General features: G+C 45.9%; 1 protein-coding gene across 1 annotated transcript; it reads left to right on the top strand.

Moving 5' to 3' along the window:
- Positions 1 to 3,089: 3,089 nt before the first annotated feature.
- LOC309444805 (histamine H3 receptor-like) lies at positions 3,090 to 17,686 on the top strand (the record flags this gene model as incomplete). Its single annotated transcript, XM_082062930.1, is given in 6 exon segments — positions 3,090 to 3,177; positions 11,960 to 12,028; positions 12,031 to 12,147; positions 12,209 to 12,265; positions 12,268 to 12,362; positions 14,639 to 17,686. Coding segments are annotated over 6 exon segments (1,311 nt in total). The 3' UTR covers positions 15,524 to 17,686.
- Between the last annotated feature and the right edge of the window lie 38 nt (positions 17,687 to 17,724).

Genomic DNA, 17,724 nt, shown 5'->3' on the forward strand with positions numbered 1-17,724 from the left:
CATAGCAAATGTGAGATGACTGCAGGTCATTACAGGATGTGGTGCTGCGGGAAGCGCCTGCAGCTCTGAGCAATGTGACATGGGCAGCCCAGCCCGGACAGGCTCTGCTCACCCAGCCTGCAATCAGAACCGGGATTGCCACTCTAGGCCAGGCTTTAGCAATTCAGTCATGTCAGACCAGCACCGTGCAAAAACCAGCTTCGACCTGTATTAGCACCACAGGTCCTCGGTACTATTAACACCTTTAACAAGCGCAACTACACAGCAGAAATTTGAAATTGCAAAGCATTCATTTCTGCTCCAAACAATGGCTATTTTTAAATGGTTTTGAAGCAATAGTTTCATAATATAAATGGCCACGAGAGGGCTGCTTTGGATGATTAACATGATTAAACAGCGGGCAGGTTAGAGTTTCTTGGTGTTTCCTTTCCCTGTATCAATGCTCTTGCAGCAGCAGCGCGATGCCGACAGCAGCTCACGTATTCAGTGACCCAGGAGCCCCGTTCATCGCCACTGAACACAGGTCTGAGTTGCCATAGGGCTGCTGAAATCAACCCTTACCCGTCATAACCACGGAAGAGTATCACGGTCCCCCAGACTTTCCTGCAGTGGGCTATCACAATTTAACCATTTCTGGGCATGCGTGTTTAACTGTACTCATCTATCATAATTAGGTAGAAAATTACACTAGAACATCTATATCTCCCCCAAAAGCTTTTTTTTTTTTGTAAGGTCAGCCTTCAGAGTGTGTTTGTAAATGAAGCGTCCATAAATTGGTAAGTAATTAATAATTCAGAGTCTGTCTCTAGTAAACCGTTAGTATCGTTGAACATGGTATCATATTTGAAACGGGATCCCCTGTATCTGAAGAGTAACGTGACAGAGTTGTTCATATAAATTCTTTGCTATAAACCCACAGCACTGAGATTCTGCGGTAGGCAACACACGTTGTATTCACACAGAAAAATGTCTCTGATATGAAGGAAACTTCATTGAATGAATAAGGGTTTTGAATCCAAATCCAGCAACATGTACTAGCAAAATTGTATTCAGGCCGTAGACTAAGTCATGAGGAGTAATGGTTAAAACGAGAAAAAAAAAAAAGAGACTAAGAAATAGTCTAACAGGAGGAAAGATAATGGAAGAACAGCAATAAGAACTTTCACAATAGGAAGAAATTATTTGGAAAGAAAAGTACTGGAAAAGGGATATTCCACCAAGATGAAGAAGGTCAGCTTCCCACACTGAGGTCTGAATCACCCTGGTGGGATGTTCCTTGGTTTGTACTTTTTTCCACACCCAGAATGAAAACAGACAATCAGCATGAAAGGACAGAAATAGCAAACAGGAGAAAGAAATTAGAAAGGCCAAATAAAAGGGAGGGAAAGCAGAATGCCAGAGATAGCCTGGAAGATACAGGAGAAGCCAAAGCGAGTCTCAGAAAAATTCAGAAACGGGTTTTGTGACTACAGGAGCATGTGAACAAGCTTTGATCCTAAACACAGGAGCTAAAGAAAGGACTCAATAAAAAGCATGAGGTAGATACAAAAGGAAAAAAAAAGAAGGGGGGGGGGAGGAGCAGGTAGCAAGTGAAGAACAAGCAAAAACTCCATTCCATTATATATTTTAGCCATTTGCAGTTAAATCTCAACTGTTACATATTTGTATATATAGCCCTGGGCCCACAGTCTTGCCTTTATGTATAACTTAATGCATAAAGTAACTATATAACCACAGTAACTATATAACTGTAAAGTTATGGGTATGTAGGTTCCCATATTAATGTTTAAGTTATTTTTTGCTTTAAATACAAACAAGGAATTCAGGGACCCGTCAGGGCTCCCAATGGGAAGGTCAGTTCTTTGCCACCCAGGTGGGACACGTGTGCAGCCCTGTGAACAGGACAGTCCATTCACCGCCTGTTCAGTTTTCACCAGAGCTGCAGGCAGAACGTGTTCTACTATTTAAGACGCTTCCACAATGTTCACTTAATTATCCTCAATCTCTGCAACCGAGTTGTTTTCTGTCTGTGGCGGGTGCGCTCGACCCCCTGGCCGAACCAGAGCGGTTTGGTCTAGGCTGCAGAGGAGGGAAAGGCCTGAGGCGCAGCTGGACCAGAGCTCCTGCTGGGAAACCACGGGGCAGCAGAACGGGAACCGAACACGCAGGAGCTGTGGGCGCAGGGAGTCTCGTGCAGACCTTTCCTACTGTGTGCAATTAACTACGAGCCAACCACTTCATTCTACAAATACAACAGCCTGGGTGAGCCACTGTGAGCTCTCTCTGCTAAATAAGCTGGCTGTATGGCAACGGTTTTACTACTCACAGGTCAGTGGATGAGCCCAATTCAAGTTTCATATTAATCATTTAGCGGAAGAAAACGCATACTGAATATAATGAATTATTTAGAGATATAAAGTTGAATGATTTTTAATATACTCTTTGATTCATGTTACTTGATAAACTGGATCTACTAAAATTTTAAAACTGTGAAGTTCTGCTCATATTTACCAAATGCAACTACAAACTAGGCTAAACACTTGTAAGGCCTATTCTGCACTTTGCTGAGAAGAAGAGGATTCATTCAGACAAAAGAGTATCTGCAAGGCTATGGACCAAACCCAGTGTCTACAACTTCACAAAACAAAGGCACATGTGAGATCAGTGAAAAGGATCCAATGAGAAGCAAGAAGATCCCAAAGTGAAATATTACTATTGGACTGAATCACGGTATGAAAGGTTTGTAAAGGTCTGTGGTTTTCTATGCTCGGGTTGGACCTCTGCACAGGTACCCAGCTTGAACCAGCCCTCCTGCTATTATACCCCCTTATTTTTTAAATTTTTTTCCTGAGAATTTTGTTTCCTTGAAGTCTGCTCTGCATACAGTTATCAGGCCTCGCCCAAGAGTTTGCCTCTGGAGTTCTAAAATACAGACTCCAAAGCAACCAGTTTTCAGAGAGGGAACACCTGCAAGTTTGCCTTTGCAAATGGGCACAGGCCTCCCCTGAAAGTTTGCCCTCGGAGCCCTAAATACAGACTCTGGAGCAAACGGTTCTCGGGGAGAGGAGGGTCCTGAGCGTTTCCCTGCGATGGACACGGGGCTCTCCTGGGAGTTTGTCCCGGACCCCAGCACACAGACTGTGGAGTGGACGGCTACCGGGGAGGGAGGCGCCTCAGGTTCGCTCAGTGATGGGTGCGGGCTCCTGCAGAGGTGGTCAGCAGCGTCCGGCTTGGCATATTTCTCCATGCAGAAAGCAGAACCCTAAGTTACTCTTCCATGATAGGAACCCAAGTTCAGTTTTCTCCTCAGTTCTTTAGCTTCTAACCTCGGGCACATACACACGAAGAGATGGCTGAATGGTTCTGTCTCTGTCACATCACAGGCAAGTGAAATGTAAGAAACAGTAGCTTTTACCCCTTTGGGATATAATTAAGTTTCACCTACATAAAGATCTTCGGACATCAATAGTAATAAATATCCGCCAGAAGTTAAGCTGTAGACACAGTCCAAAGTGACAAAAGAGTGAGGGAGAGCTGTTGACCCCGCACGACTGCTGTCTGAGGTCCAGCTCTCCAGGACCAGCACCTTCCACCAACACTTGGCCTCATCGACTTTGAATGGTTCTCTTAGCCAAGGTCTAACATCAGTCCAGATCTGTGCACTGCCTTTCAACACAAATGACAAATCCTGATATTGTCTTTTGAATTTTACAAAATTCTTCTGCTATCCCTTCCTGCAACACCCCAGGTATCTCAGTGTACTACTTTGTGGATGTGTGTTTTCAGAACTGAAGAAATGTATTTATTATTTAACCTTGCTATCAACAGTGAGTCTCTAACTATGTTTCCTTTTGATGCAAGTTGCTCTGGTTATGATCAAGGCTGAGATTTTGAAAACCAAGGGCTAACAAAAGAGCGTCCAAACTAGGTCAGGCCCAGGGACTTACATCCTGTCTCCCACAGAAACCTCTGCTGGGAAAGGAGCGTGAAACCAAAGCAGTTGTATAATGAAACTTCCCCAGAACACTCTCCCGGTCTCCAAGGATTTGCAGCACATGGGGATTCTTGAGAATGAGGTTGCATCTTTGTGTTTAATTACCCTCAATGGATAAATTCGTGGACAGAAAACCCAACTGCCTTTTGAATTTATGTAAACTTTCAGCATGCCTTATGCCCAGTGACAAGAAGCTCCGTAATCTATATGTTGTGTGTGGAAATGCCAACTTGTGCATGAGGACATACCAATATGTCAGTATATCCTTAATTATTGGTAAACTTTATCATACTTCTCACCCTGCTTCTTCATGCTGCTGAACACAACCCAAATATCACAGGACTTACCACAAACTGAAGAGTTCATTAATTTCTGCACTACATACAGCTCAAAGGGCTGAGCAGTGTGCTCGTGTCTGTATGAAGAGTGGTTTATGTTTGGCTTTGAGGAAAACATTGGCCAGCTTTCCTTGATTATAGCAAAGGTAAAAGCTAAAAGTTCCGGAAAATGAGAGCTCCAAGGTAAGGCAGTTGCTGAATGTTCTAGGACTCCAGGGCAAGGTTGAGCCAGATACTTGACAAGGAGCAGAGGCTCGGCCTCTGTAGAAATGTATGAGCTGGCTCACCTGCGTATAAGGTGAGGAAGAGGGAGGCCTAATACACTCTGTGCGGGTCTGAGCTCTGCATGTTTCAAAGCCTAGAACAAGGTGTGCAGGCTTGAGCAGGTGCCCAGGGCTGAAGTTTTCAGGGGTTTTTTGTTTGTTTTTGTGGTTTTTCATGTTTTTTATTTATTTGTGTTTTGTTTTGGTTTTGGTTTAATCAATCAGGGTAAATCTATGCTTTAGTAAATAAAGCGCTGAAAACTGTGGTTCATTCATGAATCTTGCATGGCCTTCCTAGCTAGATTAAGGTCAGAGACTGGATAGAGCAAATAGGGTAAACCATCTCACTATGGATTAGGCTACAAAAGACATTGAAATTAGGAGCAAGTTTTAGGAAGAGGAAAGAAGACAAACCTTTTTCTACCTTCCTTATCTTGCAAGATCAAGGCATAGTTTATTGCTAGTATTTTCCTCTCTGAAAATGAGAGGATGAGAGCTGACATATGCCACTATTTTCTGCTGACATTTAGTTCTAATACATATATTACTTATCAAGATAAATTTAGGACGAAGTCTGCATATGTGTCATTCACCTGAAGTAGACAGAGAAAACAAGATGGGCTGGTGTCCGTGGCCCATCCGAGTTGCACAGAGGCCGACACCAGAGGCTCCCACACCCCAAGCAGGGCCACCGGTGGATCAGTGGTCTGGCCAAGGGCGCGTCTCCCTCGCGCTGGCCTGCCCTGCAGATAAAACAAAACACGGTCACACCTTGAAGAAAGAGAGACTTCAAAAAGAGTCCGTTTTCAATTCTAAGCAAGAATAGCAGGCTTTTTGAAAACCTAAGTTCACTGCAATAGAAAGGCCACTTACCTTTCAGTTTTGTTCTTTGTCTCCTACCCCCTAAAATCTAAAAACTCTTACAGTTAGAGGCAGACAGGGAAGAAATCTCGAGAAACATCAAGATTCATGTGCTACAGCAGAAACCAAATTCAGGAGAAAACCCAGGTCAAAGCAGAAGACAAGAATTCTCAGTAGACTTTGACGCAAGCCTCAGTAATTGAGGGCTCTGTCCATCCATGGAGAACCAGTGACACAAACCTGCTTTTGGCCAGGGCTCATGCTGCCAAGCAGCTCGCTCAGCACCCCCTCCAAAGGGGCTGGAGCTGCAGAGGCGTTGGCTTGCGAGGCTCAGCTGTTTGTGGAGCTGAGAGCATCTCCAAGAGATCCTACCCCAGCTTATTCCTCGGGGTGTGATACAAATCAGCTGTGTGAGCAACAGCCTCTGCACCCTCTGCGGCCTCCCGGACAGGTACTGAGGCTGGTGGCAGCTTTGCTTTAGTGTCCTGGTTGTGCTGTGTGTTAGCAGATGTAATAATACCGATAGGCTGTATCTCTGGATGTCTGTGTTATCTGGTATGGGGTAACACGGCGTGTTCTGCTCACACAATCCCTGCTCACTGCCCTCTTCTGCAGAGCTATTAGCTACTCTGATAAGTGAAGCTGCTTCTTTTTTCAGTGGCCACAAGTGAGATTGTTTTCCAAAGCTGCAAGTGTGACCTGGATGTCTGATTCCATTAATATTTCCACGCAGGTGGCGTGAGGGGACGTGGGCAGCTCCGTGCACCGGACAGTTCTCGCCTTGAGGGCGCGCAGGCAGCAGTAGGTGCTGCGGCGCCAGGTAACTGCTGCTCTTTCGCAGCAAACCACTTCTATTGGATTTGATAACAGGAAGAATACTGATGGCCGCTATAACAAAGGCAGGAAAAAAGTCTGAATCTGTGCTGTGCTTTATCAGACAAATGAGTTCCCTAGACATTTCATTTCAAAGCAACACTAGATTACCTTCTCTAATCAGTAAAAAATTAAATGAGCTTACACTAGCAAGATGACACGTATTTTACTGAAAGGCGGCGCATTAATACAAATCCGTTCCTTGCAAGAATGCACCGGTTTGTGAGCACCAGACCAGCAGCTGAATCCCAGCTTGGAGCTTCCTCTCTGTTCTGATTAAAATACAGTCGCACTCAAAAGTAAGAACTGGTTCCCCATTTGAGTGTGGGGACTGTGAGGATATTTGTACACTCTCTGCATTTTCCTGTGTTTCTCTGGCTTTCTATATGGTGCTTGTCAGCATAGGATGTTCACAGGTGACAATCCTGTGTCTGTACAAGACAAGAGTGGAGAGTCCAGAGTTGAATGGTCCTTCGGGCTGTTTACTGAGGAAAGCACAATTTTGGGCACTGTAGGAGCAACATACACCAGAGAGCAGCTTTTCAAAATGAATCCCTCCCTCCACTCTGTCCCCTGTCTGAAGAGCAGCTCTATGTGCCTCTTACAGACACAATGCAGGAGCACTGCAGAGCTACAACATTATAGAAAAGTATTAATAAGAAGTGAGTCTGGGAGACTGTTGAACCCACTTCTTTCTCCACGGCACGTTCAGTCATTTCTACATCATTCTTAATAGAGTTCTGCTGAAACTCTTCGTTTGGATCTCTAGTGATGGAGAGTCCACAGTAGTTTCAGGTAGTCTGTTTCAATGCTTCACTACCATTAGACCATTGTTTTCTCAATGTGCTCTGCTGATGTTTAAGATCACTATTTCTGTCCTGTAAACTAGGGATATGAAGAACAGTCATCTTTTCTGCTTTTTGTTTAAAGACTAAGTATGTCTTTGACAAATCAAGCTGGCAATGTGAAAGTACAAAGCAAGTCATACTGACTCATGTACTTCACTAAACTGAGAAAGCTTCTGACAAACTTCTGCAGTTTTCCAACTTTTCTCCCATCCAACATCAAAATAAATCGTGAAAACACAAAATTTCATTCCAAACAGACATTCAACTTCTTACCTACCCCTATGAAGCATAGTGTCCTAAATAATAAAACCCCCGTGCAAATCCAAAAATGATGCACAACTATTCCCTTGACCATCTGAATGCACAACAGAGCACTGAGCTGCACTTTGCATGTGTGGAGTGTCGACTGCTGCACTGTACATTTCCAATATAACACTGACCACGACGCTACTGCACTGAGAGCCTGATAGATCCTGATAAAGAAACTCTGTAATATGCCAAGGTAGGATGAAGACAAATAAGCCTAAGTAAAGTACAGTAGATATTTGTTGAGTTCCTGCATAAAGTGATAAAATAGATTTTCAAGAATGCAGAAGAGTGAAGTTTGAAAGAAAGGAAATTTGAGTTCCTCCTTTTTCCTCTGTAAGAATTTATACCACACCAATAATGCGAGGAAACAAAAGGTACCTGCTAGTATCAGAACAATCTCAATCTGTCTTATTACAAAGCCTACGTGACAGTAACTGGGTGATGGATTATTAACAATGAACACCACTAAATTCATCTTCTGCTGGCAACACATTCCCCTTTGCTGGAAATTTCACATCCTGCCATTGAAGCAAATAGGCATCTGCTCCCCAGAGAGGCAAGAGCATTAAGATCACAGTGTTGAGGATTGCTGCTCCAGCAGAAAATCAAAGATGGACAGTCCTGGGGAAAAACTTAACCCTAACTCATTCTGAATGCTGTAAAACTACAATAGACACTGACACAGCTTCAACTACTGTTAGCAATCAAGGACACATAACCATGGGCGTAGTTATATGCGGTGCTTTATTTCAGTGCTGGTTCGCACCCAAAGCTGGCTTCGCTGGTCAGTTTAAGTTACACAGTATTTATACAGTCCATTCACATACATATTCATATATTCATTAAGATACGTAACGGTTACTCAATATTGATTACAACATCGATTGCTACATCTTGGAACTATTTTGATCATGTGCAGTGTCCTCACTCTATGCATATTTAGGCTAAGATAAAAGCTATGTTGTTAAGATAGGAGTGTACTCGAACACGATATGCTTGAACATCCTCTCAGGGACAGTTTACAAAACTGATTCATCCTTTCAGGAACATTTTGTAAAACTGGTTCGGTTACTAACACTACCATGATACAGATAAAATGGAAGTTTATAGATGCTGGGAAGAATATTCTAAATCTGTGCTTCTCATCAGCTGTGGCAATATCCTCCAGTTTGGGGTCGCAGGGCGATGCAGAAAGCGGAGATGCTCCCAGCTCGTTGCTGGGGAATGCCACCTCCTGGTGGAAAAGTAGGCGTTTGCCAATGCATCCAAATGCCAGAAACACCATTTTCCTAGGATTTCGGTATGGCTCTGGCTAGAAATATCATTGCAGATTAGCAAGATTATATATCTGGCCATTATCAGTGCAAATAAAAGAGGTGACAGGCCAGAAGGAAAGGGAACTTTTACAAGGATTAAGGAAGAAGGAACTAAGAATGACAAATAACCCACGGTCTGGGTACCTCTGACTTTTCCGCTGTCCTCTGCACCAGGATGTTGCTAAGAGGTGGAGTTTGGAAGTCTGTGCAGCTCTCCCTGAGCACAACCAAAAAACATGCAGTCCTGTGTAATGTACTTGCAGCCAAGAGACAAAGTCATGATGCCATCCTTTGATGCTGGCAACATAAGTGAAACTACCCAAGTGGTGATGCGTCGAGTAGCCAGGACGGGAAGGGTACCAATGCCAGATGTGTCGCATTGCTGAACCGGTAACACACGGTACTAGTAATAATAGGTGAAACTGCTGAATGCATCCAGGAGTAGCAAAAGGAAATAAAACTATTTGTACTGTCTATAATAGATAATATTTCATTATGATGCTTCTCAATGCTTATATAGTTTTGATGTAACTTTAAGGTAACTGCCTATGGGATAACTCTTTCTGGTACCTTATTGCAGTCTAACTATCCAAGTCCATTAGTATTTCAAATCTCTCGTATATATTAAGCAAAATTACAAGTCTTTTTTTCTGAAAAATGGTTATTACAACAGTAAAGCCAGACATACAAGGGATTCCAGAGTCATGGCATTGGGATGAACTCACAGAGAGCATGACATAGAAAGCCTGACATCACCTGAAGTGCAGAACACAGCACAGAACCGACTCATCCCTACCTGGCCACTGTCTCCTCCCTGACACTGCACTCGTGTTCACCTGTGAGCACAACAGGACTGCGCTGAGCAGCAAATCACACCTGATGTGGATGGAAACCAGTTTATTGATGTCCCAACAGGTGACGATGCTGATCAGCAGGAGCGGACAGCAGCCTGCTCGCTTTGTGCTGCGGTCGGTAGCGACACCTGCACCAGAGCTGGCTGCCCCACGAGCCTCATGATGCACAGGACTGACCTCCAGTGGATGTTTCTTTAGTGAAGAAAAGAAAATGCATAGTCAGCAAATGGCAGGTAACACTGTGCACTCTGACACAGAAGCCACTGGCACAGATCAAACAGGTGGCTTTTCTCTACATGTGCATGAAAAAGAAGAATTATTTTGAAAAATGAATGGCATCATATGCAGGGAGACATCTACAGAACATTAAAGAAAATTAAAGGAATCAATACACAAGCAAAAGCCTGACTGGCAAAGGGTATAAGGTTAATTGGAAATGATCATTGGAGAACTTCATTTCCTGCATTCATTTAACTGGGATCAGCTCTGTCTTACAGCAGAATTTGATTTACTGGCTGATAAAGCCATGTATACATCCTCCAAGGCAGCACAAAAATCATTCCTCTTTTCCTGGCCAAGAAGCCTTTTCTCTGTCAAATACCCATCACTCATACCAAGAGAATAGTTGACAGCAACCTGCAATTATTAAATGGGGCTATTAGAAAGTAAATATTTTGTCAGAAATGTGCAAAACTCCTAGGGAATAGTTTCCTTTGTGTACGGGAAGGTTCCAGCTGTGGTGTGCCTTCATACACTTCACTGAAACGTGCAACCATTGCCTTTCCGTTCACTACGGAGCAAAGCTGAAGTAAAGCTTGTGGCATCCAGAGGAAGAGTTATCCTGTATGTGAAATCCCGGGACTAAAACTAAGGGCCTTTAAAAGAACCGAGCAGCAGAAGAAACATTTTGTACAGTATGATATCTAGTAAAAGACACAACGATTGAGCTTTGAGTTGAGATTCAGGCAGAGATCCAATGATAAGTGCGCTCACTGCCTTACTGAATGGTACTTTGGGCAGACACAGCTGGGAAGGTGTTCGGCGTCTCCAGAGCCGACAGGACCCACAGCTGCTGCCGTTACCCCTTTCAGGGTGGCTGCCCACGTCTATTTGGACCTAAATCTGGCCTGCGGTAGGACAAGTGTAATCTGTCTGTGGGTGGGAAATCAGGCTGTTTGTCTATGACTGCTGCAGATACACTCATGCACATATGCTGGAGTCATGGAAACTGCATGATTCAGACAGCTCCCTATTTCAAAAATCACCAAAGGAAGTCTTTTGGAAATGAAAACAATTATCATCAAAGAAATCTCAGGAAAAAAAAAAATAGAACACATCAGTATTGATATGCCTTGGGAACCACTGCATATTCATCATTTTTTGGGGCTATTGTCACTCCTCTTTGCCAATTCTAATCAATTATGTCTCTTGCTCCAAGGATTAGATAAAGATCAGGAACAAATTATGTTTTCAGAAGTCTACAATTCAGTCTTACAAAATGACATTTTATGAAGAGTTCATTATCTACTTTTAGTTCATCCTGCCAGGACACATCAATCAGTGCATTCCCCCAGACGGACGGCTTGGACACCGAGGCCCCGCTCTCTGCTGTTTCCTGTGCTCCTTTTAACACTTTCCTCCCCAGTGTACGCACATATCTACACCACCACAACATATATTTTGAAGTGAAGCTCCTCACGCAATTAATGTTCTTAAAAGAAAATCAACATAGCTGAGTAAAAAAAAGACAGTAACTCATGGGACTTGGAAAAAAATCCCTTTTCATGAAAGAAGAAAACGCTTGAAGTCTGGATTTGTAAAACCTGCGGCTCAATGCTGGCCACCCAGGGCACTCTGGGATTTGCCATCTGCAAAGGGCTCCGGGCAGCACCAGCACAGGCTGAGCAACCGGTCCCCAACGTGCAGTTATCACAGAACCCCAGAGTGTCAGGGGTTGGAAGGGACCCGGGGCCGGCGGGGGGGGGGGCGGGGCCGGCGGGGAGGGGGGGGGGGCGGGGCCGGCGCGGGGGGGGCGGGGCCGGCGGGGGGGCGGGGCCGGCGGGGGGGCGGGGCCGGCGGGGGGGCGGGGCCGGCGGGGGGGCGGGGCCGGCGGGGGGGCGGGGCCGGCGGGGGGGCGGGGCCGGCGGGGGGGCGGGGCCGGCGGGGGGGGGCGGGGCCGGCGGGGGGCGGGGCCGGCGGGGGGGCGGGGCCGGCGGGGGGCGGGGCCGGCGGGGGGCGGGGCCGGCGGGGGGCGGGGCCGGCGGTCTGTCCGCAGCCATGGGGCAGGACCTGCCGTGGCTCAGCCGCTCGGGCGGCCCGCGGGGCCCGTTCCCCGCCGGCCCCGCCGCTGCTGGCCGCGCTCATGGCGCTGCTGGGCTGCTCACCGTGCTGGGCAGTGCCCTGGTCATCCTGGCGTTCGCCGTGCAGCGGAGCCTCCGCACGCAAGGAAACTTCTTCTTCCTCAACTTGGCCATCGCCGACCTGCTGGCGGGTGAGTCGCGGGCGCCGGGCGGGCCGGGGGCGGCGGGATCACCGCCCAGCTCTGTCCGCAGGCGGCTTCTGCATCCCCCTCGACATCCCCTACGTGCTGACCGGCGAGTGGAGGTTCGGCAGGGGCTGTGCAAGCTGTGGCTGGTGGTGGACTGCCTGGTGTGCACTGCCTCCGTCTGCAACATCGTCCTCAGCAGCCGGGACAGGTTCATCGCTGTGCCCCGAGCGGGGAGGGCTGCGCTGGGGGCTCCGGGCTGCCCTGCCCAGCACGACGGGCTCTTTCCCAACCCAGCTGCACCTCCCTCAGGCACCAGAGGAGACGGGGGTGTCTGGGTATTTGGCTTGAGCCTGGAAGTATTTGTGGGAGTGATCAGCTTGTGCGGGAGAGACATTTGCTTCTCACTTTTACACTGGAAGTGGTAACTGTTTTAGAAACAGGCATAGTCTGTGCATGTTGCTGTTCCAGCTGGCAGGGCAGACAGAACAAGGTGTGCTTATTTTCCTCCCCAGCCACGCCCTGGATAAGCTTCAAAAGTCTTACCCAGCTGAACCAGCGCATGTCCCTCAGCACAGGGCGCTGCAGCTGCTGGGAGCCCGAGCAGCACCCGGCAGCAGCACAGGGCGCAGGGAGAGCTCCTGCAACGGGTACCAAGCCTGCAGGGAGAATTAGATGCGTACAGCTGTGTAGAGTTCAGAAGTGGCAGAATATAAATTAACATGAACTTCTTTCAGAGGATGCAAAAGCTGTTTCCATTTAACAGCCACAGAAATGGTTCAGTCCTGCAGCATGGCAGTTATCCAAAAAGTAAACTGGACTTTCCAAAAATCAAAAGCTAATGACATCCTCACCTAGACCATACAGCCACAAAGTATTCTGGGTGGTGCCGAAATAACACATTTTACCTGCTAATGGGTTTCACTCTTCTACACACACTTCCAGGTTATTCTTCAGCCCCCTGCTCCACCCACATTTCCTTAAAATGTTGTTTTAGCTCCATTGCTCATTCTAAATCACTTTAAGAGGCAACGATACTTTTTTGGTAAAAAGTACAAAGAGAGGCGGAAAGAGCACTTTAACAGTTTATATGCAACTTAGCGTTTTACCAACTTTTTCAAGAGGGAGAAATGAACAGATTCTTCAACAGTCAACACTTACAATTCCTTTATTTTCTAAGTTTTGAATTAGCCATGAATTTTGCTTTCACAAAACAAATTCTCGTGACTATACACACAGTATAAATATATAGACTGGATGGTTTCAGAAACAGAAAGGGACACTGGTCATAAAAAGTTAAAAACATCAGCCACTTTAAAGCACTTCAAATGAATCCTCCATATAAAAGTCCCCCCCAAGCAAGAGTAGAGAAGCTGCCTGTTGGGTTAGGGTGGTGTAAGAACATATGAACAGGAATATAGGAGGCTCTACATGATTCTGTGTCTCGGTGACAACGGTAATCGTCCTGCGAGGCCGCTCCTGAAATCAGGAGTCGCTTTGCCGAGGGCTGCAGAACGAGCCCCGGTTCAGCGGGCTCGGGACCCCTCGGCTGTGCAGGTTTTCAACCAGAACAGCGGTGGCTTTGGAGATCGAGATCCAGAGATCGGGGCAGGAAACGCGAATCCTATCCAGCGTTCAAACCTGAGGACTTCGCATCCCCAAACGCTGTGTGGCCACTGGAGAGATGTGAAGCTTGAATTCCAGATCACTATACGAGTATTGTCCAGTACGCCAGGGAATCAGAGTATCGAGAAGTAGATGATTTTAAGATTCTACTGAATTCTGTTGCTGATACAGTTCACTGACTCAGTATTACTGACATATACTATTTTTTTGCACATTAGATTCTCTACTATTTTCTAAATATGGGAAATTAGTTACTCTTCCTGTAAAGCACTTTGCAGACCACAACACTCCAACTATAGGTCTTAATTGCAGATGACCGTTCTACAAGTACTTCATGAAAGAATGAAATTATAGACACCAAACAGAAGTAAAAGCTGTTATCCACTTTTTTTGGTGTGATTTTCACATTAAGAAAAATAGAAAGCAGCAAGAAAAGAGCTTGCATGGGTGTTCAATGAATTCAAATCCTTTCACAGATTTTAAACAAAATTATTTTAAAATTCTAAATGAGTGAATACTGAAGGGCCATGTTTTTAGACCTTCTGTAAACTGGTGTCACAGCTAACGCAACTGAATACTTGTGACAACCGTCTCTAGGAACAGCAGTGGCGGTTGGCTTTGGAACAGCCTTGGTTTTCTAGCTGAAGATGTGCTGCATGTTCTCAGAACACATCCAGTCACCCCGACAGTGTTTGTCGGAACGGATACTTCAGAAAGAGCTTTTCTGTAGTACCAGCAAGCTCGGTATAACCCTCACCCCTACACCCATGGATTAGGAACCCTCACAAGTGACAGAGAAGACCATATTCTAAGGTACGCATGTAACCGATTGAAATACTAGTAACGTAAGTGACTTTTTTGTCTCTCTCAGGCCAGCGACAGGGCTCAGAAAGGGATGACCAGAAATGCAGTACTGAAGATGATCATGGTATGGATTGCTGCTTTTCTTCTCTACGGTCCAGCCATTCTCAGCTGGGAGTATATTGCTCAAAAAAGCATCCTCCCTGAAGGAGAATGTCATGCAGAATTCTTCTACAATTGGTATTTCCTAATGATCGCCTCTACTATTGAATTCTTTACACCTTTCATCACTGTTACATACTTTAACTTAAGTATTTACCTCAACATCAGGAAACGTACCCCCCTCAGAAACAAAAACCGATCACCTGGTCAAGAGGACTGTGAAATGAGTTTCCAGGGCAAAAAAAAGGAACACACCATATTTGTAGTAAAACCTGCAAACAGATACAAACGTAAGATGAGAGCAAACGGCCTTTCTCCCCCAAAAAAGGCGTCGAGGCTCAGTCTGCACAAGCTTGACAATCAGTCATTAAATCTGAATGCCAGTCGAGAGCTTCCGCCGCTTGAGGTGGAAGTGGAGACCAAGCGCCAGAGGAATTGTTTTCCCAAAGCCACGGAAAGCGTGTGCGACGCCTCCGGCAGAGCAGACATCGCTAACACTGTGCCAACTAGATTTAGACTTTCCCGAGACAAAAGAATAGCAAAGTCTTTAGCAATTGTTGTCCGTGTGTTTGGTTTGTGTTGGGCTCCATATACCCTTCTGATGCTCATCAGAGCAGCTTGCCAAAGGCATTGCGTGCAGCACTCGCTCTACGAGACCTCGTTTTGGCTGCTGTGGGTGAACTCAGCCATCAACCCTGTTCTATACCCACTGTGCCACGTGAGCTTTAGGAAAGCCTTTCTAAAACTCTCACGTCCAGGAAAAGCCAAAATTCATCCTCATATTTTTATGTGAAAAAAAGGAAGCGTGAAGGCTGACAATTAGTACATCTTGCTTTCAATGGGAGCATAAACTGGCTAATATTTGCCCGCAAATATTAAGTGCAATGTGCAGTGGGTAGTTTACGGAATATTGGTAAGGACAAGTGTAGGTATTTATGAATACATAGAAATACAGTCATCCATGTCGCTGGAGAAATCACAGCAATGAAAAGAAAGGGAGCTTCTCAAAGCTCGTTGGGAAATTTCTGGTAAGGGTGCACTAACAAAGTGCTGAAGAGGGAATAAGCATTTATGGCCAAAAACTAGAGTTCAGGCTGTCTCACTTTTACTAACTGTACATATTGCTGGTGAGGAAGGTGATGAAGCATCAGCCTTGGTCCTGTGGCACGTGGCCCGGCCCCACCACCAGGATGCCCAGGTCTCGCTGGCAGGCGGCAAGTCAAGAACACAACAGTCACGGTACCAGGGAAGCTGCACAACTGTAGCAGCCAAAGGAGCATGGGACTCAAATACGAGTAGAATTTTTAGTAGAACTAAGTTCAGGGCAGGAATATAAAAGAGTTTTGAGCATTGTGATAGGAGATACAAGAACTGGGAGTTTGTACACCAGGAGTCCCCTCCCTCAGCTCTGACATCTGCCCCCGCCACGGTGCCACCGGGGCAGGAACCTGCTGCACTCCTTACGGAACTCACAGGGATTACTCTTCTGTGTCTTGCTTTAAGTATAGAGTAAGTATAATCGGTCCACAAGATGTACAGCAGACAGCTCTTGCTAGAGAAGCAGCTTTAGGTAAACTTCCCTTGGAGTAATTTTAAAAACCTTTCCAATTAGACTTGTACTAGTTCTGAATCCACCCCACCCCTTCAACCTATCCATCCATCAAGTCAATGGTAAAAAGAAGTATTAGTTGACACGTTTAGGCATTTTCCAAGTCATGCATAATAAATAGCATGACCCAAAAAAAGTCTGTGAAAATATACAGTCATGCTATTGACCATGAGTGTGGAAACAAGGTCAACAATCTCCTGTTTCTGCCATTGTGCCCCTGGCACGAGCGCAGCTCCCGGAGCGGGAGCCCGAGCGCAGCTCCCGGAGCGGGAGCCCGGGCTCCGACGAGTCGTCCCAGCAGAGGGATCTGTCCGAACATCCCTAGTGATACAGGTTTCCACCATCAAAAGCATTTTCTGTGTAGCTTCACAGATGTTTTCTTTTGCTGTCGAGAGCAAGAGCTATTGAACAGGCCTCGTTGTCTGTTGCCACAGTGCATGTTAGTACAGCTGATCTTAAATTTTACAGACAGTATTTAAAATTATTTACTTTGTAACATTTCAATAAAGTAATTAAGAATTGTAGAAGAGTCCTAACTTTGTAGCCTTAGCACATGGTACATGGAAAAAAGCACAAGCCTACAACATTTGGGTAACTGCAGCTGAAACTGCAAAGCCATTATTCAAAGGTACTTCCTAAGCTACGAAGACTGACCTTGAGGATTAAACAAACATGGTATTGTAAACTAGGAGGGCACATCCCTACTACGTGAATTTATCTACATGAACACGATCATCATGTTTTGCTGTGGATGTTTTAAAACGAACCCATCAGCCCAATGGTTCTCTTCAGAGGAACAGCATCAACAGATACGGGGCAACATTAACATTTCTGAGTACCCTTAATTACACCACTGGGCAAGTAAAGTCAGTAGATTTTCTTCTGATTCTTCCTCCCCTCCAAGCCAGGCTTACATATCAGCAGACCAGTGACCTCATTGTAACAGGCAGCACTAAATTATCAGATACCCCTGGCAAGAGTCTTATTCTCTATCTAGTCAAGCCAGGACAAATTTCAAAACAGTGGCCAACTCCGGGAGTAAGGAGGTTCCATCAGCTTTAGAACGCTGCATTCGCTTCAGGTAACACACGCATTTCAAAGCCCTCGGCAACTGGCGTTACCTCACAGCCAAGAGCCGCCTGCACAGGAGTCGCCACCGGAATTGCTCTACTGCCTCATTTCCTACAGCTTCACCAGGTCACCAGCCCTCGCTCCAGCACAGAGCGCGTGGCAGCAGCACTCCCCACCGCACTCTCGAGATGTGTCATAAAAGCATTCTGACATGTGAACACGCCATCTCAGCATCACCTGGAAAAACACTGGGTTTGAATGATCAAATGTTACGTTACAGATGCTGGCAGCCTCCCAGCTTGGCCAGGGTTTTT

This window comes from Streptopelia decaocto (genome assembly GCF_964273445.1).
Source record: "Streptopelia decaocto genome assembly, chromosome: 11".
Lineage (NCBI taxonomy): Eukaryota > Metazoa > Chordata > Aves > Columbiformes > Columbidae > Streptopelia > Streptopelia decaocto.